The sequence below is a fragment of the Balaenoptera physalus genome (assembly GCF_965194825.1).
Source record: "Balaenoptera physalus genome assembly, chromosome: 7".
NCBI classification, from domain to species: domain Eukaryota; kingdom Metazoa; phylum Chordata; class Mammalia; order Artiodactyla; family Balaenopteridae; genus Balaenoptera; species Balaenoptera physalus.
In genome coordinates, this window is record NC_138886.1 from 23,496,414 (window position 1) to 23,523,321 (window position 26,908).

General features: G+C 45.7%; 1 protein-coding gene across 6 annotated transcripts in view; it reads right to left on the reverse strand.

Moving 5' to 3' along the window:
* The window catches only part of PALM2AKAP2 (PALM2 and AKAP2 fusion), a 503,536-nt gene that overhangs the window by 210,814 nt on the left and 265,814 nt on the right, over nt 1-26,908 (reverse strand). For all 6 annotated transcript variants that reach the window (XM_082469108.1, XM_082469107.1, XM_082469112.1 and 3 more), the window contains 2 exons: nt 5,565-5,679; nt 4,372-4,393 (listed from right to left, as the gene is read on the reverse strand). In XM_082469108.1, the coding sequence (XP_082325234.1) occupies nt 4,372-4,393; nt 5,565-5,679 (137 nt within the window). The remainder of the gene's footprint in view (nt 1-4,371; nt 4,394-5,564; nt 5,680-26,908) is intronic.

Consider the following 26,908-nt stretch of genomic DNA (forward strand, 5'->3'; position numbering starts at 1 on the left):
TGGATGGGGTGGAGTTTCTCTAAGAGAATGGGTTTGTCTATATCAACCCTTTGGGGAGACGGAACAGGAAGTCAGGAGTCAGCAGGCAGGCAGGCCCTGGGTTGGAGTGAGGCTCTGGTTACTGTCTCTCCCTGGGGCCTCATGTGTGCTGGAGTTGGGCCCTGGGTCGGGCAGACATGGTTGAAGGTCCTTCACTGCAAGGAAGGAAGATGGGCCTTTGAGATGATGGTGGGCTGGGAGATGGCCATGAAGCAGCCTGTAGGGACCCTCTGAAAGGGGCCTGGATTGGAGCCAGAGCCTCTGAGTGTGGCCACATGTCCAAAGTTGCCCATTATTCTCCATGTTAAGCTGCCCTGCCAGTATTCCTCAAGTTAGGTTGCAGCCTCAGCTCTCACTCTGGGGAGCTGTGGGAAGGGTCTGGGCCCCAAGGTAGCACAAGGCAGGACCAGAGAGAGCAGCAGCTGGGGGTAAGTGGGGCTTGAGGGGGTAGAGGGAGATTGCTAACAGTGGCCCATGGGAAGGAGGGAGCAGCAATGTGGGGTTAGAGAGACAGTTTAGGGGACAAGAGATGACCAGAGCAGATGTGCAGAACTTCTGAGCTTCCCTGAGGATTTCCAGAAATCCGTGGAATGGCAACCACAGTAAATCTGACTTCCTGCATTCAAATGAGATGGAGACTCAAGCCATTAAGACCAGATAAGACTCTGTGGACTGGTCACACGTGTCTGGTACATTCTATGCTACATATAGAATTTCCAGGACATCTCTGCATACTGAAAGTTTTAGCAGCTAGAAATAAAAGCCACTCACAGGTGGGGAATTCCGCATGTGATTCCTATTGCTTACGTTTCAGGCTCCCCCAGAGGCTGCTCCCTGCCAGATGTGAGTGGGTGATGGAGTTACCTTTGCCCAGTGGTCACTGGCTACAGGCTTGAGGACAGCAGCTCTTGTGGGGCTGGGGAGCCATGGCTTCTGCTAAGAGATAAGGGGGTGGCGAGGAGTGGGGCACGAGGAAAAGGACAGGGCAGCCCCTCAATATATCATTAAGTAGTAAACCCTAAGGTTCTGCAGCGCGGAGGGTGTCTGATAGACCAACACAAGGAATAAGAAACAGGGCCTCCAAAGCTTCCACAGGGAGATTTCTCCATGTGGCCTCAGTCAGTAAACTGCCCTCTTCCTGCCAAAGTCAGGGTGGTCTATCATGCTTCTTCCCACCAGCTGAGAAGGCAGAGAACAGTCACTTACAGAGCAGAGATGTAACATGAGTGCTTCTCATCAGTTCTGGCACTGCTAAAATCTTTATGAAGAACATAAATAGCCAAAGCTAGAGAAACAAAATTGATGAAAACCCTCCTGAAATCGTGATTTCCGGGCAACTGAAGACACACTGAGCTGTCCCAACAATTGGTATGAAGGTGTTTTTTTGTTTTCTGGGGTTTTTTTTACCACACCCTGTGGCATGCGGGATCTTAGTTCCCCAACCAGGGACCGAATCCATGCCCCCTGCAAAGGAATTGCAGAGTCTTAATCACTGGACTGCCAGGGAAGTCCCTGGTATGAGGGTTTTGATGTGAGAAAGGTCCCAGGCCACCCCCGACTGGGATGGGATGGAAATCTACAAAGGTCAGTCTCAAAACAGCAAGAATGAGATGGGCCCAGGACAGACATTTTCCTTTGCCAGTTCTGGCCAAGGGTTTCACACCAGCTCCTCGGTGGGTAAAGAACAGAGGTAGCTCTAGGTACATACCACATGCAATTTATACTTACACGAAACACTGTGCCTATTTAGGGCAGTAAAAACAACCCACCCAATCGATGAGGACTCTGCCATATAACAAGTGTGTATGTGGGGTGGGGAGGAAGTGAGGGGGGATCAGAATGTATGTTGCCAAGAAATTCGACTCCAGACTGGAATACATTGCTCTTGATTGCCAAGGCTACCATGTAGTCAAAAACCATTAGTGATCCAGCAGTCCAGTACCTTTGTTTTCTCTGAAAAGCACAGGGAGACATGCACAGGGTACCCGAAGAGCGGTCGTTACACATGCACACGCTAGCAGCCGACTCCTTGGCAACTCATTAAACTGGAGACGCTTCTGCTGATTATCTGCAGTATCTTGTACAGTTACATAATTTCAGTTGGGCCTGGATTCTGTAATCATCGTGTTTCAGAAGTTGGGTATTTGTCCTAAGCATCATTATTCTACAATCATTTTTTTTTGTTAGGTCTTAGTAACAACAATTGGTTGATTCTAAGAGGGTCTTGGCACTTGGAAATCAAAGAAAGAGAAAAGAATCAGACATCCCAAAGTCCCTGAACTGGATGTGCTTCATGATGAGTTTTTACCCTCAGACCACAGACTGGCCTATAAACAATGACTGCATTCTTGGAAGGACGTGCTCCCTCCTTCAAACTTTTCTTTGCCAGTAGATGTGGTGTAATGGAAAGGTCTCCCCAGACTTAGTTATAACCAGACATGGTAGGAATCATCATCCAGGGTGACAAGGCCATGGAAACTTTTCCCTGGCCACTTCTTGGGATCCCTGAGAATTTTGCATCCTTTTAAAAGCCTGAGCTCACCCATCGTGTCAAAAAGTGATGAAGGATGGAATCATGAGGGTGATTTTTCTCTGTAGGTTCCCTTCTCAGTCACAATCGTGTTTCTTACCATCTTTATGAACTACTTAGGTAAACAGACGAAAATAGTGGGAAGTACATAGCACAGGAGGAAATGAGAGAAGTTCAGGGTGAAAACAAAAAAGAGAGCAGTGAGAGTTTATAACATGGCTTCATGGATGCTTGTTAACAAGTCATAGACTACATGGGTCTCCATGGCCCGCACAGCTTTCCCTGGCACATGACATGCAGGCTCCATCCTTTCCCTAATTAGAGAGAGAAGTCTAGGAAAGGCCCTGGTTTGAGAGAAAAAGAAGTGAAAGCATAAAAAGTTGGTGTGCACGCTTCCGATATGTGGGTATCTGTGGGTCAGTGTCTGACACTGTGTTACTGATGATCATGTACACGGCCTCTGGGCAGCCCTAGCACGAGGGAAGCCCGCTATCCTTCCCATGCTGCCACCCTCAACTCCCCCAAAATAGGCAAGGCCACCTCTTCAGTCCATGCTCCACCCCCAAAGCACAGAACAAATGTCCTGATTTGGCCACACCCTAGAAAAGGTTCTAGAACGATCGAAAGTCCTCCTCCTGGAGTCCCTGCTTGCTCAACCCTGACTTGCCTCTGAGCATATGTGCTGGACACATAAATTTAATTTAATACCTTCCCAAAGATCACCCAAGGAGCCAAAATCCAGATCCTCTGCCTTTTACTTGCTGGAGGGGGGCGGGGAGAACCCAGACAAACCAGTTCTTTTGTTTGTTTTCTTTTTTGCTGAAGTTAGAATTATCGTTATTGCAAGGATCTTTGCTAATCCAGAAAAATGCATTATCCATCTCTGCATTTTAAAATCTTTAACCATATATTTCCAAAAGACACTGGGAAAACACTGATGCCAACACTTATTCTGGCTCCTGGTCATCTTCCTAGTTTAGAGGTTGACCTCATAAGAATCAGGTGAGCAGATGGTAAGCTGATCTTCCGACAAGTCCCGGCATTTTAAGACAGGTCTAGCTGAGGGCCAGAGTGAAAGAGGGAATCAAGTGGTTTTCAGGAGTTTGTAGCTGACGTCAGAGGAGCAAGGTGAAGGCTGAGAAGCACACAATCCCAAGTTCATCACATGGCCCCAGTGAAGGAGAGCGGAGGAGAGGGGAGGGGAGAGCAGAGGAAGGCCCACTCCTGCCAGGATGGGGGTCAGGAAGCCGGGGCCCTGCTCCCACCCTTCAGGTGCTCCTGGCCAACCATGCCCCACAGGGAGGGAGGTTCTGCCCAGCCCTGTTTCCCTGGAAGGCTGGAGAAACTGCAGTTTTCTGATTCAAAGTAAAACCAGAGGCCTTAGGAAGGTTTCCTAAACATCAGATGATGGGCTCCTGCCGTATACTGTAACCTGGAGACCTAACCACCAGCACCAGTGGCCCCATCCTACCAGGGAACTGGTCCTGAGGCTGGCACTCTTGGCTGAGCATATTTCAAGAGAGATCAAAGCAGTGAACCTTGGGGACCAAATGGGAAGGAGAAGAGCCAGGCCAATTGTATAAGCCTAGAAAGAGTTGGTCAAGAAGCAGTCCTTGAAGAGGAGAGGCAGAGGAGACTGCGGGCGTGGCCCTCCTGAGCACCTGCGAACAGCACCCCCCTTCTTTCTGATGCCCTTACAAACCAACACACCGCGTCTCCTGGTGAGCCTGTGCTAATGAAACCCACTAAGCTGATGCATGAAAATATTCAGGTGCAGATGGGGAGAGAGCGCTTACACTTACCTCCATCCGTACTGGAGAAGCTCTGTGGAAACAAAAGCAGGGCAGAGCGTCACTACACACGTGGGGAGATGACCCCTCACTCATTTAACCCATCTTTCTCCCCCAGAACTTGACTGTGGTGGGCAAACCCCATGCTTTCTTTCCTTCTGGGAAATTTGTTTGGGATCCTGAAATTTAAGGGAAAGGTTTACCCTTCCCACCTTATACCGAATTTCTCCTACAAGAGATATATTTCAATTATTCAGCAAACACCCTTGGTTGTGTTGGAGAAGTGATATCAGAAAATCCTATCTTAAAATGAATGTGATTAGCCTGCTTTCCTATCAACTGTTGGGTACCTGAGGAAACACGTGTTATAAAATGCAGGGAGGGTCCTGAGTTATTCAGAGCCTGCTGGCTTTATGGATTCTCCCTTTGCTACACAGCACCATCTGTTTTCACAGACAGGCATACCTCATTTTATTGGGCCTCAATATTGCATTTTTTTACAAATTGAAGGTTTTTGACAACCCCCAGTTAAGCAGATCTGTCAGCACCATTGTTCCAACAGCATTATTTTTAATTAAGGCATGCACATTTTTTTTACACATAATGCTATTGCATACTTAATAGACTATAGTATAGTATAAACATAATTTTTATATGCACTGGGAAACCAAAAAATTCATGACACTCACTTTATTGCAATATTTGATTAATTTCACTGGTCTGGAACGAAACCTGCAGTACCTCCAAGGCATGCCTGTACAGTAAAATTTCATGTTTCACTGACGCTTTGTTTTTGGAGTTCATGCCCATTTGATATGGTTTTGTCTTTGGCCTTTTTATAAAGGAAAGACTTAAAGCCACAGGGAGTCTGTTTAATCTGCTTCATAAGAATTGGTTTTAGAATTCTAGAGTCTAATGGGAGATGACTTTTCAGGCATGAGGCATAGAAAGGGTTTGGACCGTAGGGAGATGGGGTTAATTTCATGACTCTTGTCTGTGCTTCTGGTGGGCCAGGTGGACCCACCCCTGAAGACAGGCCCCCCTCAGCTTCAGAGATGGCACTGGTCCTCAAGCATCTGCCCCTCAGAGTGTGTGGCTTAGTCTTCTCATCAGTGCCAACTGGCCTTTTCTCCAATTGGCACCATTCTGCTAGTGCTTACTTCCTCAGGGATATAACTGAGAGAAATCACATTTGTTTCTTTCACCTTCTGAAAGTCCTTGAAGGATTTTTCTGTCTCCTTTAGTTTCTCTAGGATGATTTGCTCTTTGGCAGATATCTGGGACTCTTCACTTTCCAGTGCTTGTATTTCCTGTTCCAGCCTGGAAAACACACAAACAGAGGACAGGTTACTCTACTTTCCTGCCACCCCTGGACCAGAGAGCAGCTTCTTCCTGCTGGGTGACTTCCTGGCGGTCTGCATTTTACATGATGCTGTGGTACCCGGCCAAGGCTTTACCTCACAGAGCATCCTGTGTTTCCAGCTTTGCCACTGAGCAGACAGTGATCAAAGGAAACCAACCCAGAGGTGCTGCCACCAGGTCACTGCCGCCACTTTGCAGTTTGCTTTGGGGCCTCCCCTTCTCTTCACGTGTACATTCTTAACTCGGAGGTAGATGGTTTTACACAGCATAGGACACACTCTCTGCCGGAGAGCAGCTTCATATTCTCCTATCTCAGAATAACTGCTCTTCTGTCAGCTTGGCCAAGGGTGAAGAGCCAGTCTTGCTCAAAGGGAATATGTTGCCGAGAAATGGCTGATGGCCAGTACGCTTGGGAACCTGCTGTCACCTTCCTCAGTGGCCTAACCTCTACTACCAAGAAGACAGGAGATGGAAGGGACTGATACAACTGCCCCCACTCTTCTGAAACCTTCCTCAGTTTTTACAACCCACTTATCTATTTCCTGGAAAGGAAATTTCAGCACAGCCAGGAGACTCTGGGAATATTCCAGAACAGCAGCTACAGTGATGATTTGGGGGAAATCTTGGCAGCTCTATTCTTTCAATGAAATGATAGTAATAACCATTTAACTTTTCTTGAACACTAAACCTGTGCCAAGAGCTGAGCTAAGAATTCATGTAGATTATTGTATTTAACCTTCCCAATGACCCTATGACCCTATGAGTCGGGAATTCTCATTTTACAGATGAGATCATGAAGGCTTGGCCTGGTTAAGGAACTAGTTTGCTGGTGCACAGCCTTGAGGCTAGGGTTCAAGCCAGGAAGTGTAACTCTAGACCCTGCTCCTAACCGTTGTGCTAAACTCTAGCCACATGGGCTCTACAGTACTTCACATATGCCCTGCCTTGTTACACACTGAGTGTGCTGGTATACTGGGGTGGTGCTGGAATGCACCAGTGCCTTTGGGGGTTATGAAGGGACGGATGGTCCCCTGCCTACAGGACTCCAGATTGTTATGCTTCCAAATCGTTGGGTCTGAATTTATTCGTTCATTCATTCAGTTCTGCTTTTGGTCTCCTTCCCTCTGTCGGGCTGGAAGCTTTTCTGCAGAGTCTATGCCTGCCTCCCCCTCCTCCTCTTCCACCTTCTAATCTGCTGTTGGGAACTGGCTAGTGAGATCTTCTGAGGGGTAAGGAACACCAAGATATAGGCATGGAATTTTTGCACTGTATCCCTCAGAGGCCTTTTCTGTTTCCTTACTAGGCATCAGAAAAATGACCTCTGGATGGATAAGACTTTGCAGCAATTACTTTGGGTTATGAAGACAAACACTATGTGTAATGGTATCCCCTCCAAATGAACACAGCTTCAGATACACTGATCATTTCCCTCACAGTAAAAGTGGTAGTCCTTATGATGACAGTATCTAGCCTCCTAATACCTATATAGCCTCCACTCTTACCAATAAGTCTACTTCATTTTATGCTTTAGACAGAGCTACTCCTTATTTGTCCATTTGTGCCCCATGATTTTCCCTCCTTCAAGAAACCCATTTCTAAACCCTAACCATTTTTGAAGTCTTAACACAGATATCATCCACCCCATGAGGCTTTCACAGATTCACCACCAGGAAATAATAAGACCAGAGGTCTTATCAAGTCTACTATATGTTAGTGCAATGGTTCTCAACCAAGGTGCTTTTGTCCCCCAGGGCATATTTGGCAATGTCTGGAGATATTGTGGCTATCCATCACTCAAGGAGAGTACAGGTGGTGCTACTGGCATCTAGTGGGCAGCAATTGATAAACATCCTACAAAGCACAGGACACCCCCCACAATAAGGAATTATTTGCCCCCCCAAAATCAACATTGTCAAGGTTTAATAGTTCTAAACCCTGTGTTAGAGTAGACACACATTGTTAATTTCCCCTACTAGAGTATAAATTCATCATGGTGAGGGTACAAATGCTCAATACAAGTATGTTGAATGAATGAAAAAAGCGGAATCAAGTTGCAAAAAAGTCATAGCTCAGCCAAGATGAGATCTTCAGGATTTCTGAGACCCAGGTAATTCTTCAGCAAGCTTTGACTTGAGAGGCTGTGTGTGGGCTGAAATGCAAACAGAATCTAGAGGAGAGGGGCCAAGCAACACCAATATATAAACAAAGAGATATCAACCTTTGCTGTTCCAAATGTTCAGCAAACCTTTTACACACATCTGTGTAAATTACTTTGGGAGGGATCAAGGAAAGGAATATGAGCATGGAATAGGGACAACTCAGATGATCTATAAATGGAACTAATTCACTGGGTAGAGGAGCTCTGGGCTAGAGGTTTCCTGGAGAGATTGGATGATAGCACTGGCCAGGTGAATTCTGAACAGATTTCATCTGAATCTCAAAAAACCGAGTACCTCAGCAGACATCTAGGATGTGGGTAGATTCCATTATTCTACAACAAATTCCCTCCCTTCCCCCTTCACCTCCATGGGAAGAGTATATAGGTCCCCGACCCACTGATGTTGGGTCACATGATTTGCTTTGGCCTCATGGCGGGACGTACTTCCCTGCCCCTTTGAGTGCAGCCATGTGACCTGATTTAGCCAATGGGATGTTAGCAGACACGACACAAACAGAGGTTTGGAATGTGTTTGCCCCGTTGGGCTTGTCCTCTTGTGCCTCTGCTGGCACCAAGAGAACAGCTTCTCTGGGCAGCTGCTGTGCCTTCAGCCTGCGCCCCGGAAAGAACAGATGGGGAGTGGACAGGAGCCCAACCCAGAGTCAGAAGCCATGCCCAGTCAGACCTGCACCTTCAATTAGAGCCACTCAGCTAAGCCCAGCCTAGGTCAGCAAACACCCAGCCTACTCCTCACAGAAGTGTGATCAAGTACAAATGATTTTTGTTTTAAACCACTGAGTTTGAGAGTAGTTTGTCACAGAGCACTACTGTGACAACAGCTAACTGACGCAGTTCAAACATGTACCACAGTGTTCACTGCAGCCCTATTTACAACAGCCAGGACATGGAAGCGACCTACGTGTCCATCGACAGACGAATGGATAAAGAAGGTGTGGCACATATATACAGTGGAATATTAGCCATAAAAAGAAACGAAACTGAGTTATTTGTAGTGAGGTGGATGAACCTAGAGACTGTCATACAGAGTGAAGTAAGTCAGAAAGAGAAAAACAAATACCGTATGCTAACGCATACATATGGAATCTAAAAAAAAAAAAGGTTCTGAAGAACCTAGGGGCAGGACAGGAATAAAGACGCAGACATAGAGAATGGACTTGAGGACACAGGGAGGGCGAAGGGTAAGCTGGGACGAAGTGAGAGAGTGGCATGGACATATATACACTACCGAATGTAAAACAGACAGCTAGTGGGAAGCAGCCGCATAGCACAGGGAGATCAGCTCGGTGCTTTGTGACCACCTAGAGGGGTGGGAGACACAAGACGGAGGGGATATGGGGATATATGTATACGTATAGCTGATTCACTTTGCTATACAGCAGAAACTAACACAACACTGTAAAGCAATTATACTCCAATAAAGATGTTAATAAAATATACATATGTGTATGTTAGAGAGATATATATTATATATGTGTGTACTATATATATTATATCCTGATATATTTCCTATTAATATATATTATATCTACATAAATACATGTATATATGTATGTGTGCGTATATCCCAATAATACCTGAAGCTAAAAGATCAGAAAGACTATAACCTACCCTCTCCCCGTCTCCCCCAATCCCTAGAGAAATGAGGAGGGATACAGAGCACCCCTTCATGAGCGTTAAGTTCGAGAAAATAGGAAAATATCCGTGGTAGTTGTCTCTGGGTAATGAGCTATTGGGTGATTTTAATTTTCTTCTTTATAATTTTCAATATTTCCCCAATTAAAAAAAAAAAAAAACCTCATGTATTCCTTATCTAATCAGAATAAAAACAGTAAATCACTTTAAAAAAAATGCCTCCTCTGGCCTAGCGCTGAGAAGGCTGCCTTTCACAGGCTGTGGCACTGGAAAGGAGCCGGGGTCCCAGCTTCTCCTGGGTCGAGTGAGGGGTTAAAATGGGCACAATATCGATTTACATTCAATTCAACCAACACTGACAGAGCTTGTCTGGCTGGACTCAGAGTCAGGCACTACAAGGGATTGTGGAAAAAAGTTGGGTTAAAAATATCTGACTTAAAAAAAAAAAAAGGCTGACTCTAAGTAACTCACTTCTTCCGATGAAGCAGGCTCAAGTGATTAAGAATTCTCTGTGACCTGATGCCAACTGGCTGGCCCAATTGTGTCCACTGCCCAGGCCCTATGGGTTTCAGGGCTCTTGGCTATATAGATCAAGTGCTAAAGATTTGGGTCGTGATACTGTGTAACTGAGAAGGAACGGAGAGAGAGAGAGGAAAAAAAAGCAACAAAACTAGACTTTCACGATAACACCACCTGAGTTTCATCCAAAGGGAATGAACTCAGGAAATCGACAGCTTATATAAGTCTGAGTGAGTCAGATCCAAGCAGCAGCTTTCTCTACACATGCACATGTGGGCACCGGACGGCCCAGACTGACATCTTTTTCGTGGAAAACCTGAGTCCCAGGGCTGAGGAGCTTCCCAAGAAACCGAGTGTCATGGGGTTAATGAGAGTCATCCCAGTTGGGCTAGAAATGTCAATGTTTTCTAGTTTCATGACGGAAATCTAATGCAGTCTTCCCTGGAGGAGCCAAGGAGATACTGCCAAGCTAAAAATAAAGAATTGGCAGGAAGTGTAATTTACACTCAAGGTTAACCAAGGCTCTTTAGGCTGAGACAGGTGCACATAACAGCCTGACTGGCTTGCTCAGTTTCTCCTGAGCAAGAAGCAGACTCTAATAGACAGTAAAAAAAGGTGACACACTGCAGCTGTGCACGTTCAATTTACTGGAGATGAGGTTGCAATCCTGGCCAAATGGTCTCATAAAATCGACCTAACCCCAACAGACCTTCGTAATGGGAAAATACAAAGGACCTATGGCGCTATAAAGTGCATCGATCATTCTCTCATTTCAAAGTCCATGTATATATCCATCCATCAGGGACAGAGAGCTAAATCCGCCACGGTGTCTGCCCGGCCGAGCTCTTGGTAAAGTAATGAGAACAGCCAAGTAAACACATAAATTGCAAGAGAGCCCAAAAAGAGCTGGAGGAAAGAACAACGATTTGGAAAAGTGTCAGTTCCTCCGGGGACTCCAAGTTGCCTGCCCAAGATCTGTTCTCCCCTTCTCCCATGCTAACAGAATCCTTATTTTGTGGGGGATATGTGGCAATGTACCCAGCTGAAAATTTACACATCCAGCTTCCTTTGCATAGAAAGGTGGCCACAGGACAGTTCTGGCCAATGAGATGTATGTAAACATTGTTGGGTGAGACTTCTGGGAAAGCTGGCATACGCTCTCGGCCTTTCCCTTCTTCCTGCCTGGTACAGGGACCTGGTGCTCGAGAGATGTATTAGCTTCCAACTGCTGCTGTAACAAATGACCACAAACATAGTAGCTTACAACAATATCAACTTACTATATTACACTTCTGCGGGTCAGAAGTTTGACATGGGTGTCAACAGGCTATAATCAAGAGGTGGCTGAGTTGTGTTCCCTTCTGGAGGCTTTAGGGAGGAATTGTTTCCTTGCTTTTTCCAGCTCCCTGAGGCCACCCACAGTCCTTGCCTCACGGCCCCCTCCTCCATCGTCAAAGTCAGCAATGCTGTAGCTCTCTGACCATTCTTCCCCAGTCACATCTCCCTCTGACTCTCTTCTTCTGCCTCCTCTCCACTTTTAGGGATCCTTATGATTAGATTGAGCCCACCCACATAATCCAGGGTAATCTCCCTATGTTAAAGTCAGCTGTTTGGAGACCTTAATTCCGTCTATAACTTTAATTCCCCTGTGCCATGTAACCTAACCTACTCACAGGTTCTGAAGGTTAGGACGGAGACATCTCTGGGAGGGGGGGGTCCATTACTCTGCCTACCACAAGGCATATGATGCTGCAGGTGGAGTAGTCATCTTGTGTCCAGAGGGGCAAGAGTCCGCTAAGGACGGCTGAGTGTGCGGAAAGAGAGAAACTGCCTGGGTTCTAGTTAGCACCCTGGAGTGACTACACCAGCTCTGGACAGTTCGCTCCAGATTTCTTGCTGGGAGTTTAAGCCACTATTGTGATTACAGCTGAACGCAATTTCCAACAGATACAAAGTGGTGAGAAAAACTTGACTTGAGTAGGTGTTATGTTAGCCGGGCCTTGAAGGATGCCTTCATCGGGTGGAAAAGAGAAGAAAACGTGCCAGGCAGAGGAGACATCACAGACTGAGGCCCAGAATATACTACGTCCCTCCCTCACCCAGGAGCGTGTGGCCTTGCATGGCCTTTTCAATCACTGCACACTCTGCCCTCCAACGGACACAGCCCAGCAAGATGCCTCAGAGAGGCCCCCAATATTCCTGTCCCTCGTCCCCACTGCTCACTTTGTGCTCTCATTCTGCTGGGCCTGGACTGGCCCAGAAATACCTGGCCTTCCAGGCCCTGCTGGGACCCTACCTTCCCTCATCTGCAGTGGGAGAAAACAAGGCTCAAACAAAGAGAGACGAGAACAAGAGAGGCTGAGTGAGAGGGACCCTGGCCCACTGATTCTCTAGCTCCTGCTTCCCATGATTCTCTGCGGCACCTCTGCCCTTCTTACTTATAGGAGCCAATCAATGTTCCCTTCGCATGGCATCTCTCAGTAGAATCCAAAAGAGTACAGACTAGTACAAACTGGGTTTCCAACAGTCTTACTGTTTGGAAAAGGCTTTGCCTATAAACTCAGGTGTATTTCATTTTTTTCTTTCTCCATCAGTGATGGTTAGAATAATTGTTATGATATTAACAATTCTAATATTGTTTTTGTTATGCATATACAGCTTATATGTAACAACAGTAATAATGAGGAGAATTTTTGAGTGCTTACTATGTGCTAGGCACTGTTCTAAGTGCTTTACATGCATTATGATACTTAATCTTCACAATATCCTATGAAATAGGAATTCTTTCACTCCCATTACACAGATGAAGGACTGAGATACAGAAAGCTACTGACTTGCCCAGGGCCACAAAGATAATGGGGCCAGGATCTGGACCCTGGTACTGGAGAACTAGGACTCTTTGCCACTGCTTTCGACTACCTCCCTAGGACCAATTTCTCCTTTTCCCTCACTTCCTCAAGAATGCATAGCACAACACAATGGATTTTTCATGCTCACAGAACCACAGAAGGTCAGGCTGTAAGTGGAAGCCATTTAATCGCATTGATTTCCAAAAACATGAAGCCCCTGAACTGTTCTCCAACCAGCAGTTATCCTACCTCTGCTTGAAATCCTCTGCACACAGGGAATTCACCACCTCCCAAGGCAGCCCTTCCCTCTTGGAACAGTGCTCACCATCAGCACTGGTCAGTGAAAGCTAACCAGCTTTCACTCATGGTCTGAGTTCCATCCCTTGGAAGTGCAGAGGTCAAGTTTAGCAAACACCCTGACTTGTAGGCACTCCATTTGGGAAACGGGAAGACCCAAGGCAAATGGAACTTACTACTCAGTGGGGAGCATGGGTGGTACGAACTGGGGCCCAGAAGTGGGTGGGGGGCGGTGGGAAGAGTAGAAGAGGAAAGGGGAGAGTGACCAAGAGGAAGGGGGACATCTGGGCTTCTTCACGGAGCCAACTCAGCACCAACAAAAAGCTGAGGCAAGGGGAGCGGTAAAGGAACTTCACAAGATCCTGGGGACCCTAAGTACGTTTCTGAACAAGTCCTGAGCAAGACCAGTGTATTCCTCACAACGGACCCATTACAGCTTTCCTCACTGTCGAGGGACATGGGCCCAGGTCACACACATAAACTGTGAACCGGTCAACCATTGCCGCTCAGGCGACATGCATGAGAGTCTTAGTAAATACTCCCAGAATGAAAAGGAGATGCTGACAGACCGGCCCAAGGTGCTGAATTCAGGCCTGTTCTCTCCCCTAGAACTGCAATTTCACAGCTGAGCAGTCAGGTGGGGTGCCTGTCTGACCAACCTGCCAAAACAAGAACCTTAGGGAGAATGCTTGCTCCTGAGAAGATAGGAAAGCGGCCCGCCTCTTTATGCATCCAGCACAAGGCAAAATGTAAAAGAGGCTGTGAGTTGTTCACCAATTCCCATCCTCCCCTTCTTTCAGTGCGACGTAACCCCTAAAGTTAAGCTGGGCACAGGGCACACAGAATAATGTGCACACCCCCTAGCATCTTTTGTAACCATGGGTAGCATATGCTGGCCAAAGGGATGTAAGTCAAAGTGTTGTAGGGCAGCTTCTAGAACCTTGTGTAGCCCTTCCTTCTTTCAGCCCTTCCTTCATCCTTCTGCCTGAAACGCACAGATGTGCAGGTTAAGCCCTCACTGCCATCTTGGACTCTGAGAACAAAGATAGGAGAGGGCTAAGCTGGAAGAAGGCTGGGTCCCTGAGGGATTCCCAGCACACAGCCGCCAGACAGCTCTTGACTGCCTACCTGTGGATTTTTCCTGGAGGGAGAAATAAACATCTTGTTTAAGCCACTGTTACTGTGGGTCTCTGTTACTCGCATCCACCTTTAATCCTAAGTGATGCAAGACGTTTACCACGTATTGTTGACTTTTGAAGGAATGCTCCTTGAAGCACGCTGCGGATGTGGGGCCACAGGCAATCAGAACCTAGAGCCTCATTAATGTCTCAGCGGCAAAAGAAGGGGGAATTGAGCAATCGTGAGGTATGCGATTCATTCCTGCTAATCAACCCTTATAAAATGGGGCTCAGCTGGGTCTGTGCTTCATCCCACCCCACCCCACATCCCTGCCCCATCCAAAGTCTCAGCAGGGAAGTTCCTACTCTTCGCATAGTAATAATCATCCATGTCTTAGCATCTCTGGTATGTTGGTACTGTGATGTTTGTGTCAGTCTGATGCTCGCAGCTTTTGCCAGCTGAATCATACCAGGAAGAGAGCCAAGACTGGGCTGTCCATACACTTGAAAGACCTTCCCCGCTTTGCAGTACAGTGAGCTAATCACCCCTACACATAAGACTCAACAACGTGGAGCTCACCCATGACCCTGGAGTTCTGGTTGCAGAGTGGGAGCAGAATACACACTATTCGTAGTCCAGAAGTGAGTCTGGTGGCAGACGCTAAGGTGGTGGGCATCATTAATTCTGCCTGCCCGGGGTCCCTGCTCTTTTCCTTTGGGGACGAGCATCCAGCTCCTCCACCGGGAAACAATCTCTCTGGAGCGCCTTGTGGATTTGGTGAAGCTGTTGATCAGACAGCCTCATATCCCTGGCCAAGGAGTGGAAATATTAACTGGGTCAACTAGACTCTAGGTCAACTGGACTCTTGCCCAGAGATCTGCATCTTGGAAGGAGTAGCCCAAGAACGGAGAAAAACTGGGAGGGGGGTGGTCAATCATTCCTACAGCAGGATTCTGAAGGCTGCCCCATTAGTTCCTGCTGCCTGGATGCTCAATTCTGCCCGGGACCTGATTATCTAACCACTCCATTCTAACACTATCTATCTATCTATCTATCTATCTATCTATCTATCTATCTATCTATCTATCTATCTATCATCTATCTATCTATCTATCTTAATAGCTTTCTGTTTCCATATTCCAGGTAGGACACTGTTTCCTTTCACACACATAGATGCTACAAAATTCATTTTCCATATTTCAGGAAAACAGTACATTTGTTTCTATGGCACTCCCCAAATATTTTTCATTTGTGACTCAATTTGTAAGGAAACAAGTTTCCTTTTACTTAGATGAGTATATCTGGAATCACCATAGATCATTTGGTATTTTACTGTGAAAAAGGTTAATGGCCTTTAAATAAACAGAGGATTTCCACTTCTCCTTGTGAAAGAACAGGACCTTCCTTGACTGTAAGGTGTCAGTGGAAACTCAAGCCCATTTCATTTTTTTGCCCCTACGTCATCACCGAGACAGAAATATGGCCGAGAAGAGAATGGTGCCTTTAAGAATTCCTGAAGTATAGCTCATATCCTTTCCCTTGTTGAAAAGTTGACGGTTCTCCATCATCTCCTTCCCGAATCGGATTGACCTTCTTAGGTGGAAGGTCACACCCTCCACCCTCTGCTCTCACGCCTTCCCAGCCTTACACCTTCCCCTGTGTCCCAGCCAGAACCAACAGCAGGCTTCTCTGTGGAAAAGCCTGTAATGACTCTCCTCTCCCAACTCTATCTACTGGATACGCCTAGTAATCAAAGCCCAAAGTGTTTCCGTAGTAATGTTTTCCTTCAATCCCCTCAACCTAACATGTTCACTCCTTCCAAATCCCCATAGCATCCTTAGACCTCTTAGGTACTTGGTACAGCCCACCTGGTAGTAGAGCATTAAAAATGTATTTATCTTCCCCAACCCTACCTGTATTACCCCTCTCCTGAGTACAGGCTTATTGAGAAATAGGACGATATTTTATTATTTTTATTATCATATTCTATTATTTTATTTTATTACTGTAACTTATACTCTTTCCTGTATATACAGACGCTCAATAAATATTTGTTGAATGAACGAAAAGCAAAGCAAAGCAAAGCAAGAACACACTTTTAAAGGATTCTATAGTGAAACTAACTTGGAAATGGTGCTATTCAATATAATTTAAAAATTTCGGCTTGGTTTTGCTACTTTCCCCACCCCCCCAAATGTATTAAAATTTCTATATTCATTGAAAAAAATCAATATTGGATTACTTTCTATTTTTATCTCAGTGAACAGCTGGGACATATTAGTACTTTTCATTACTGATGTTGGTGAAATCAAATTTAATCCCAAGTAAATATGAATGAAAATTTCTCTCTCCATCAGTTTTCCTAAGCCCCTGGAAACCAGCCTATTCTCTTCTTGTATATTTATCTTATCTGGAATCACATGGCTCATACTGTCAGAATCTGTGCAAGCTGATTTCTTCTATAGAAAATCATTTCCAAGCCCTCGCTGAGCATTGATTTCTCGGGTGTGATTCTTATTTGAGTCTGTTTCATCAGAAATAAAGAGTTTTGATTACATGAAAGTGAAATGATCTCCTTTCAAAGCAATACATTTCTCAGTAGCTTAAATCCTTTCTTCCCAAGAAATATCCCTTTCTGCAGGAAGAGAAAAAGTCTCATCCAGCCTTTCACCTCCAGCCTCTGACTCAGAGACTCTCCCGCTGAAGGCCAAGGCCTCCACCTGTGCACCTGACCTTTTGCCGATTCCTCTGGGATGGCACTTTATCCATGATCCCCTCTCCACCATAGCTTCAACTTCTCTCCAAGATGCCTCCTTCTGTTTAGTCCCTTTAGAATAAACTCGCTCACACCAAAAATAGGTGAACTTCTCTTGACCCTGCGTTCTGTTCCAATTACCGCTGAATCTCTCTTCCAGATTTCCCCAATAGCACTCACCTCTTGCTGCCTCAACTTCCTCACATCCCAGTCACCCCTCGACTTACTCCACTCTGCTTTGGCACCCGCCATGCTGTTGTATCTGATCTTGTTAAAGTCCATGACATCCTAACTGCCACGTCTAATGGATACTCTTCAGTGTGAATCTATTGACTTCTTCCCTTTATAAAACGCTGTGGACCACTCCTTCTCCCCTTCAGAGGCCAGGATATCACATTCTCAACATGTGTGCCTCTTCTACTTCTTCGTTAAATGTTCACTTGGGTCTACATTTTATCCCTGACTAATCACGTCCACCCTCGTGCTTTAATTCCCACCTACACACTGACATATCTACCCAACCTATATCTTCAGCCCCTCTCCTAACTCCAGTCTCTACATACAATCGCATTTTCAATGTCTCCACCTGGATGGTCCGTAAGTATCTCAAACCCAACATATGCAAGACCAAACTCATCTTCTCCATAAAGCTGTTCCTCCTTCTGGCATTCTTTAGTTCAGCTGCTGGTACCACCACTAATCCATTCTATTTAAGATGGAGACCTGGATGTTATTTTTTTTGTTGTTTTTTGTTTGTTTGTTTGATTTATTGATTTTATTTTTTCTTAATTTTATTGAACTAGATTTACAATGTTAATTTCTGCTGTATAGCAAAGTGATTCAGTTATATATATATATTCTTTTTCATATTCTTTTCCATTATGGTTTATCATAGCATACTGAATATAGTTCTCTGTGCTATTCAGTAGGACCTTATTGTTTATCCATCCTGTATATAACAGTTTGTGTCTGCTAACCTCCAACTCCAATCCATCCCTCCCTCCCCTTTGGTAACCACAAGTCTATTTTCTATGTCTGTGAGCCTCTGGATGTTACCTTGACCACTAACTTGCCCCTCTCTGGTAAACACCACACACGTATATTAGCTACTAAGTTCTGTCAATTTGCTCCCTGGGTAATTCTACTTATTAATCTGCTCAGGTACCATCTCCTTCTGGAAGTCTTCCCTGATACATTTCCCATGCTTTCTCACTGCCATATCTTATAGACATATTTCCACCACCAATTTTATGCCATTATATTTTAAACATTTTTTTATGGATTTGGGGTTCTGTCCCCAACTCCCATTTGCAAACCTCTTCAGGATAATAACCATCTCTTCTTTATTTTTCTTTGCACATGGCTCCTGGCATCTTGCTAGCTTGTGTCTAACAAGGAACCTGGCTTAGTGAAAGTTCTCAAGAAATGCTGGTTGAGTAAATGAATGCATAAATTGTTTTCCAATTGAAAGTAGCCTCAAGACACACCCTTTGGCTCAACTCCTTCGGTCAAAAATGATTCTTAAAAAAATTAAAAATAATGGCAACTCTGGACCTAGTACAAGGAACTGATTAAAAAGAAACTTGTCTTATTTGCTTTCTCCTAAGATAATGTAGAAGGTAGCTGCTGTGTTTTCTAGACTTGTCACTCTTCCCAAATATCTCAAATATATAATTTTACCTGACTCGTGTGTGTGTGTGTACACGCACGTGTGGTGTAAGTGTAACATACTGTTCTTATTTACTCTGGGGCTCATCTAAATAAAACCACAGGCGGAGGACACATAGATGTGCAGAAATTGGGTGAGAATGATGGACTGTCTCTGCGTTTACTTCATTTCCCCCTGTGATTCTCTTTGAATTCACCCCTTCATGCAGGAAGCATATGGTCTTTCATATCTGATTGTGAAAATTGTTTATGTGGCGCATTCCTCTCTTCCAAATCCCTGTTTATTCATTGTTTATGCCTAAATCCAGCACTCTGTGATAGCTTTCCTGCTGAGTTAAGAGCTTCCTGTCAGCCTCTGTGTGTATGTGTGTGTGCATCCACAGGGCTTCAGCCACAGCTTTTATAAATGCCCACACTGCGGATGATCAACACATTTCTGCCTGCTGTCCTCTACTGGAGGTTACTCTGGGGAGACTGAGAGTGCTTTCAAGATACCTGAGTTAGTACATTAATGAGTCGTTCATGGATAAAAATTAGTTAATGTCCAAGAGGAGTAGTGGTAAAAACAGCTAACATTGGGTGAGCATTTACCATGGGCCAGGCAATGTGCTGCATGGTGTGTAAGCATTATTCAATTCTCTGCGATGTGCATAGTAACTACTACTTTAATCCACACTTGACAGATGACAGGCCAGAGGTTGAGAGAGGATCAGTAACTTGTTATCTGCCACCAGTCAATGGTAAAGCTGGGATCCAAACCTAGGTCGGCTCGCTGCTGGAGCCTAGGATTTTTTTTTTCTTTTCTTTTTTTTAATTGAAGTATAGTTGATTTACTATATTGTGTTAGTTTCAGGTGTATAGCAAAGCAATTCAGTTATATATATATACACACACACACACACATATATATATATATTCTGTTTTTTCAGTTCTTTTCCATTATTTTTTTTTTAAAGACCGAATTAGTCACATCTTGCTTTTTTTTTTTTTAAATTTATTTTTATTTATTTATTTTTGACTGTGTTGGGTCTTCGTTTCTGTGTGAGGGCTTTCTCTAGTTGCGGCAAGTGGGGACCACTCTTCATCGCGGTGCGCGGGCCTCTCACTATCGCGGCCTCTCTTGTTGCGGAGCACAGGCTCCAGACGCACAGGCTCAGTAGTTGTGGCTCACAGGCCTAGTTGCTCCACGGCATGTGGGATCTTCCCAGACCAGGGCTCGAACCCGCGTCCCCTGCATTAGCAGGCAGATTCTCAACCAGTGCGCCACCAGGGAAGCCCTCCATTATTGTTTATTACAAGATACTGTGGAGCCTAGGCAATTAACTGCTGCCCTGTGCCACCTCCTTCCAAGAGCAAATGAACCGCTCCCACACCAAAGGTTTCCAGGGTTTCCTCTTTCTGCTGTAGAATTTTCTTTTCCAACATCTTGATCAGGGAGAGCTACCCTGGTTGAGGCCTGAGATGATGGGGAGCCCCTCCCCCTCCTCCTACCCCATCCTTGCCTGGGGTGGACCTTTCCACAGAACAGAATGTGGTTTGGCAGTCAATGTGCTGTGAGAGTGGAAACAGCTGCTGGTGTGTTGCTATGCTCCCCAAAGTGTCTACGCCGCTTTGTACACAGCCAGTGCTCAATCCGTGTGTCCCGCAGGACTGTGGTTCTGAAAGGGGGCATTGCTGCCTGCGGCCACTGACACCCTGGGCTTCCATGAGCTGCCCAACAGGGCACCCAAGGACAAATAGCGCCTCTGGCCTTTGAGCCCTGGAGAGGAGAATGGTCTCCATCTGGAAGGCACAGGTGACGGCTCAACTGTGCCCAAAGAGGAGACTCTGCCGGAGGCTGCCCTGGGATGCCGTGGCAGGAGCTGGGGGCTCTGCAAAATCCAAATGGATCTTCCCAAAGGAGTCTTTCTCTCAGGCTTTGTTTTTTTTTCTAACTGTGTTTTCCATGCTTGACATTACCAGGTGACAGCTCCTCCTCCGCGGAGAAACTTGTCGTCCCACGGGGATAATTCCAAAGTTATTCTAAGAGTTCCTGCTCAGAACAAATCAAGCCAATCAGGAAGCTCCTCCACTTGGGCTGTGCCTGGCTGATTGTTTCCCACTTGGACACTTCCTGCCATTGTTCCCTGGCCTGTTCTCAGAGGCGCAGCTACAGAACCCTGCCCCTTCCTCTCTGGAGCCCAGGGCCGCACTGGTGGCTTTGGGTCGAGGTATATACGAGGCTCAGAGATCAGGTACTTGGCTGGAGGAAAATGCCTAAAAGGAAAACAGGAGCAGTTCCTGGCCCGAGTGGTTAAAGCAGACACCACAGTGTTTGGGTCTCTCTGGCCTACCAAGAGATGTTGAAATATGCTGGGTTGTTTAATATGCTTAGTTGTTTATCAAGCATGTGTTGAGCTAGTACAGTGATAGTTACCCAGTGTCTACTTTTAAGAAGTTCATCATCTCATGGGGAAGACAGATGTATAAACATTTACAAAATAGTGCTCCGTAGAGCTCTAACGGGAAGTGCCCGATGCCACGGGAATGCAAAGAAGAGAGCCTGACTAACTCTGCTTAGGGAGTGGGCAGGGCAGGACATCAGGAGTTTGGGACATTTCAGTAGGATCTCGAAGGATGAGAAAAAATGATCAAGGCAGAGAGGTGTTCAGAGGGCATTAGGGGCCAAGGCGGCAGCGTGGACACAGACGCTCTGGGGCAGAAATGCGCAAGGAGGTTCAAGCATCTCTGTAGGACTGGCCTCTTCCGAGTGTGCTCATGATGGGAAGAGAGGGATGGGGAGGGGAGGGTCCAGGACGTGATGGATCTTGAATGCCACACTCAGGAGTTTAGATTTGGTCCTGAAGGCAAAAGGAGACCATTTAAGTTTCTTGTCTGTCTGTCTGTCTGTTTTAAGGGCGTGATCAGATCAGCCACGTTCCAGAAAGACCACACTGGCAGTTATGTGGAGAATGGGGGTGGACGTAGGGGAGAGAAGCAGAAGGAAAGCATAAAGATCAATTAAGATTTGCCCAGGCAAGAGATGAGGAGGCCGTGCTTGACAGGGACTATTATGGGAAGCAAAAAAGGCTTCCATTGACTGACATTGATGCTATAATGACACTGAGGATATCCTAAGTCAACCTTTTTGCATGAATGTGGCGTCACAGGCTGGGCTGAAAAAACTGAGTGACATTTAATTGTGAAACTATGAGCAAAAGTAGCTGAGGGAGCCCAGGGGCTAGAGTCTGCGAGGGGTTAGATAGACCCTCGGCTTTCCATTCTTGCCCACCTCTCTTTTGGTCACTTCCCTGCAACTGCCTGACTGTCGGAGGTACCAGAGGGCCCCTCTTCTCGGGGCAAGGGAGGCAACACAGCTGCAGCCATCTGTGCCCCCTTTGATGGTCTATGGTAGAGAGTTGGCCAAGACATGAGTTTGAACCTCATGTCTTGAGGCCCTAATTGAAAATGTTCCAAGGACTGAAATGGTCTCGAGTTCTAAAGGAAAACCAGCCCTTGGCCTGATGAGCTGCATCACTGCCCTCCCATGGCTGCAGCAGGAAAGGGCTTGGAGTTACTGCCTAACCATCATCATGGAATCTCGGCAAATGCTGAGGCTCCCCTCTCCCCTGCAGCAGAGGGGCTGAGTCAACACCAAACACCACGTCCTCCCGGAGTGTCCTGCGTGGGTTGTAGGCACAGCGTGGCCCTGCACTATCGGTTTTTCCTTGGCACGTTCAGATCCTTCTGGCAGCTCCCTGTTATTTTTCCATATTACAGATACAGTAGAGACATTTTGTTTTTAAGATGCCAGCGAGAAGGCCTGGCGGGGCCCTTTTCCAGTGGCGCATCTGGTTTTGAGAAGCAGCTACATCCCCCCTGGCCCTGGCTCATGGGTGCCCTCTGGCAGTCTGGAGGCTGGGCTAGTAGAGAATGGCCTTGGTGGATGAGCCCGCCCGGCCTGAGCTCTGGGAAACCCTGCTTAACGCAGTTGAGTGGACCAATGTCCCACAGAAGAGCCGCAGAAGTTAAAGAAAGCCACACACATCACATTTATTATGGGGTTTTGAGACAAAAACTTTCAGAACTAAAATAAACTTGTAAGTATTTTCTCTGATAAACTTTATCCTGATACCACTTATCAGCCCTGATTCTGTTTTATAACATCTAGTGTCTTGAGAGGTCAAATGAGAAGGATGTCTATTTCTGGGTTTTCAAATCCCAAAGGAAAACAGAATCTTCCTTATATCAAGAGCCTGCCAGTGAGAACCTCCAGATACAAAATGATTCCCATGTAGGAATCAAAGCCTGGGTCACAAAGCATTATGTAAGCCAAAATAGAGAAGCTCTTAGAAGCAAGACCTGCATCAGGTCCAAAGAAGGAGAATGCCCTTTAAAACTGATCCAGAGACTTGGGCTTTTAATCGAAGCCTTCTGTCAAAGGGATAATCGGATTTGCCATTTGAAATGGAAACTCTTGGATACAGAAAGAGTACTTTGTGTTCCAAAATAATAATTAAAAAAAAAAAAGTGATCTGCCTTTTCTTGGTGGTTTGGCTTGTACAGAACTGGCATTGGCTAACTCTCTATTCAGCTGGGTCCCACCCCTGGAGTTGTCTTCCCATTGTCTATTATTTCTGGATCCTGAGGCTAAGGCAGAATCACCTGCTGAAAGCACAGGAAATCTCATTGCAACATTCAGCTGTAAGAGAGAGCTCAGGGCAGACCAGATTTAGTATTGAAATAGTACAGGCACCTCAGTGTGGGAGATCTTAACACAGTAGCAAGGAATGTTTTTTGTGTGAATGAGTGAAGGATCACAAGCTTCACATATGAGAGTTCTCATATTCCCACAAAACCCCAAATTATCCCCCCAAATAATAACAGCAGACAGCTTACGTAGTTCTTTCACAGCAATTAGGGATTGTTTTGTTCCTATGTTATAGATAAGAAAATTGAGACAAAGGAAAAGAGAGAAAGCAGAATCCAAATACCCTTCATGCCACCATCTGATTTCTGCAAAGCCTCTCCTGATTGTTTCGACCAGTGGGAGGCAGCAGGATGTACCGCAAAGGAGCCCATGTCACGAGTTCCATTAGTCTGCCATTTACTGGCTGAAACAATGGAGACTCTCCCACTTCTCTTAGTCTCTACTTCCTTGTCCATTAGATGTTATCAGATGGTTATAATGATGTATATGGAAGAGCTCTTTCTAAGCTCTGAAGATTAAATGTGTTAACATTTAAGCCATCTCAGAACACTGCCTGCCATGGAGTAAGTATTATTTAATGTTTGTTCTCCCTTTCTCTTCTGGTGTCTTTAAAAAAATTGAATTTAAAGACTATTTTTTAGTGAGAGAGTGGTAGTGTATATATGGACATATATACACTACCAGATGTAAAATAGATAGCTAGTGGGAAGCAGTTGCATAGCACAGGGAGATCAGCTCGGTGCTTTGTGTCCACCTAGAGGGGTGGGATAGGGAGGGTGGGAGGGAGGGAGATGCAAGAGGGAAGAGATATGGGGATATATGTGTATGTATAACTGATTCACTTTGTTATACAGCAGAAACTAACACACTATTGTAAAGCAATTATACTCCAATTAAGATGTTAAAAAAAAAAAAGAAGACAAGGTAGAATTTGAAAAATAATTGAATACCAAGAAAGACATCATTATATTAGTCAAAAATATATATTATATGTTTGCTAGTTAAACTACTATGTTAAATTTTTGTGATAGAAATATATTCATCATTTACACTTTAAAATTATAACCTTTTATAAGAAAAAAAAATAAAGACTTTTTAAAATACCGTATGCACTACTTTACAAGACAAACCAAAACATACTATTTAATGGAATAAATTCAAATTCAGCCTCTGAATCACACGGTTTGTGGTCCATAAGATTTAAGAACACCCACAGACTCCTATGTTAAGCCAATATTCCAGAGAATGTGATTAAGCCCATAATTTGAATGCTAAAAGGAAAATTAAAGAATTGATGATTGTCTTCAAGGATGGTGAAAGTTAGGATGTGTGTGTGTGTGTGTGCGTGTGTGTGTGTGTGTGTGTGTACCTTTAAAAAAATCCAGAAAATCTAATTCAAGTTCTCAATGTGGAAGAGGCTTATGTGCACATGGGACGCCATCTAGTGGTGGGTAAAGTCATATTCCACCAACTGAGGTAGTGTGCTTGGAAATTTACATAAAGTACTGATATCTGGGAGGAAATTGCTGTTGTTTGGATTTGGTATCATGTGGTTACTTGGGAAGAGGAAGCTCAACATATCAACATTAAAATGTCCATTGCCCTCAATGCTTTGTTCCCTTGCTCTCCAAGGAACAGTGCGCTTGCCCCTATTGGTGTGTGCAGAAATCTCCAGCCAAAACCTGTGAACCTAACTTGTTGCCTGCTCTATAACAGGGAGAGAAACTGGTTGAGAAGATCCAGAGGTTTGAGCCTTCAGGAGGCAGTGGCTGGGAGTATTTGATTCATCTTCATTTTTATAGGGGCCATGTGACAATAAGACACCATCAATGGGCTACAGCAGGTGTCCCCAAAGGCCAGTTATGAACAACCCAATCAGTGACCCTGTAGTCCAGTACGGCCAACACATGTCCTCCCTACCACTGAAGGCCAGTCACTGTGTTGACACAGACCCCAAGGCCTCTGGCTCTTCCCACATCTGGAAAGCGGCAGGCGGTGAGGCTCTGCGGGGTGCGTTCCTGCAAAGCCCCCTCCCTTCCTGAGGCTGGCTCAGCACATTCTCCAGCACGTGGGTGTCCCTGACCCTTTGCTTAAGGAGCAGCTCTTTCACCCGTACATCTAATAACTCAGCACCCAGGGCCAGGAGCGATATCTGGCTCATGAGCTCAAGCACAAGAAGAGGATCGTGAAGCCTGTGAGGTTCCAAGTGCAGAGGCCACTGTCATCTCAGGAACCCCAGCACCCATCCTAAGGACTTGCACAAAGGAGATCCTGGGTGCCTGTGGCATTGAGTAGGGGCCTGTGACCAAGCGCACACCTGCTCCCCCGTGTTTTCCTCTCATCTGGGCCAGGGTAAGGGTTTAGCTGTGTTGCCTCTGGACAGGGAGTTCCTCCCAGGGCAAATCAGTCACGTGCAAGCTTGGATCTGCAAGTTAGACAGGGCCATATGTGTCTGGAGAGAGACAGGCAGGCTCTGTGATGAGGCTTGGGGCCCTCTAAGTGCTAGCTGAGGCATGGCTAAGTAGCGAAATAAGTTCATAGGTGCGCTCCACCTTTAAATGAATTGAACTCAATCAGCATATAAAAGAATTCAATGATGACACATCTCACTTGACAAAGGACCACAAGCAGGGCTTCCTAGTATATCCAGCTACTCTACTGCAGGGGCCCCCAAGCCCCGGACTGCGTTAGGAACCAGGCCGTACAGCAGGAGGTGAGCGCAGGCGGGCGGGCAGGCGAGTGAAGCTTCATCCCCCGCTCCCCATCGCTCCCTCATCGCTCGCATTACTGCCTGAACCATCAGCCCCCATCCGTGGAAAAACTGTCTTCCACAGAACTGGTCCCCGATGTCAAAAAGGTTGGGGACCGCGGCTCTACTGCATTAAAATGACGGTTCACCGCACAGCTTTTTAGGGAACCAGTGCAATGTAAAATAGGGGGATGGCTGAATTGACTTCATAATGAACAAAGGCTACTGTTCTGATCACATCCCTCCCATCAAGGTTCTGCCGCTGGCTAGGCAGAAACAAGATCCATAGAGGACAAGCTCTGTGCTATAAGAAGAGAAAGACAAAAGGATACTAACATGAGCTGGGAACCCAGTCTGTGCTTAGGCATAGACTAGACATTTCACATACATTAACTAAGTGAAGCCTCACAAGAGCCAAAGGAGATACCTATTATTGATCCCCACCTTACATGTGGGTTAAGTAGCTTGCCCCAAATCCCATGCCATTAACGAGGTGCAGAGCTGAGGTTCGGAGCAAGGTCAGTCAATGCCAAAGAGCGTACTCTTTTCACTGCGTCTTGTAATAAGCCCCTGCTCAGTCTTTCAAAAGCACAGGGGAAGAGGAACTCCTAATTCATGGTAGAACTCTATTCAAGTTCAAGATATTGACGAGATCAATAATAATAATAATGAGGAGGGGTAAGGGGGAGAGGAAAAGGAGGGGAGGAGGAGAAGGAAGAGGAAGAAGAAG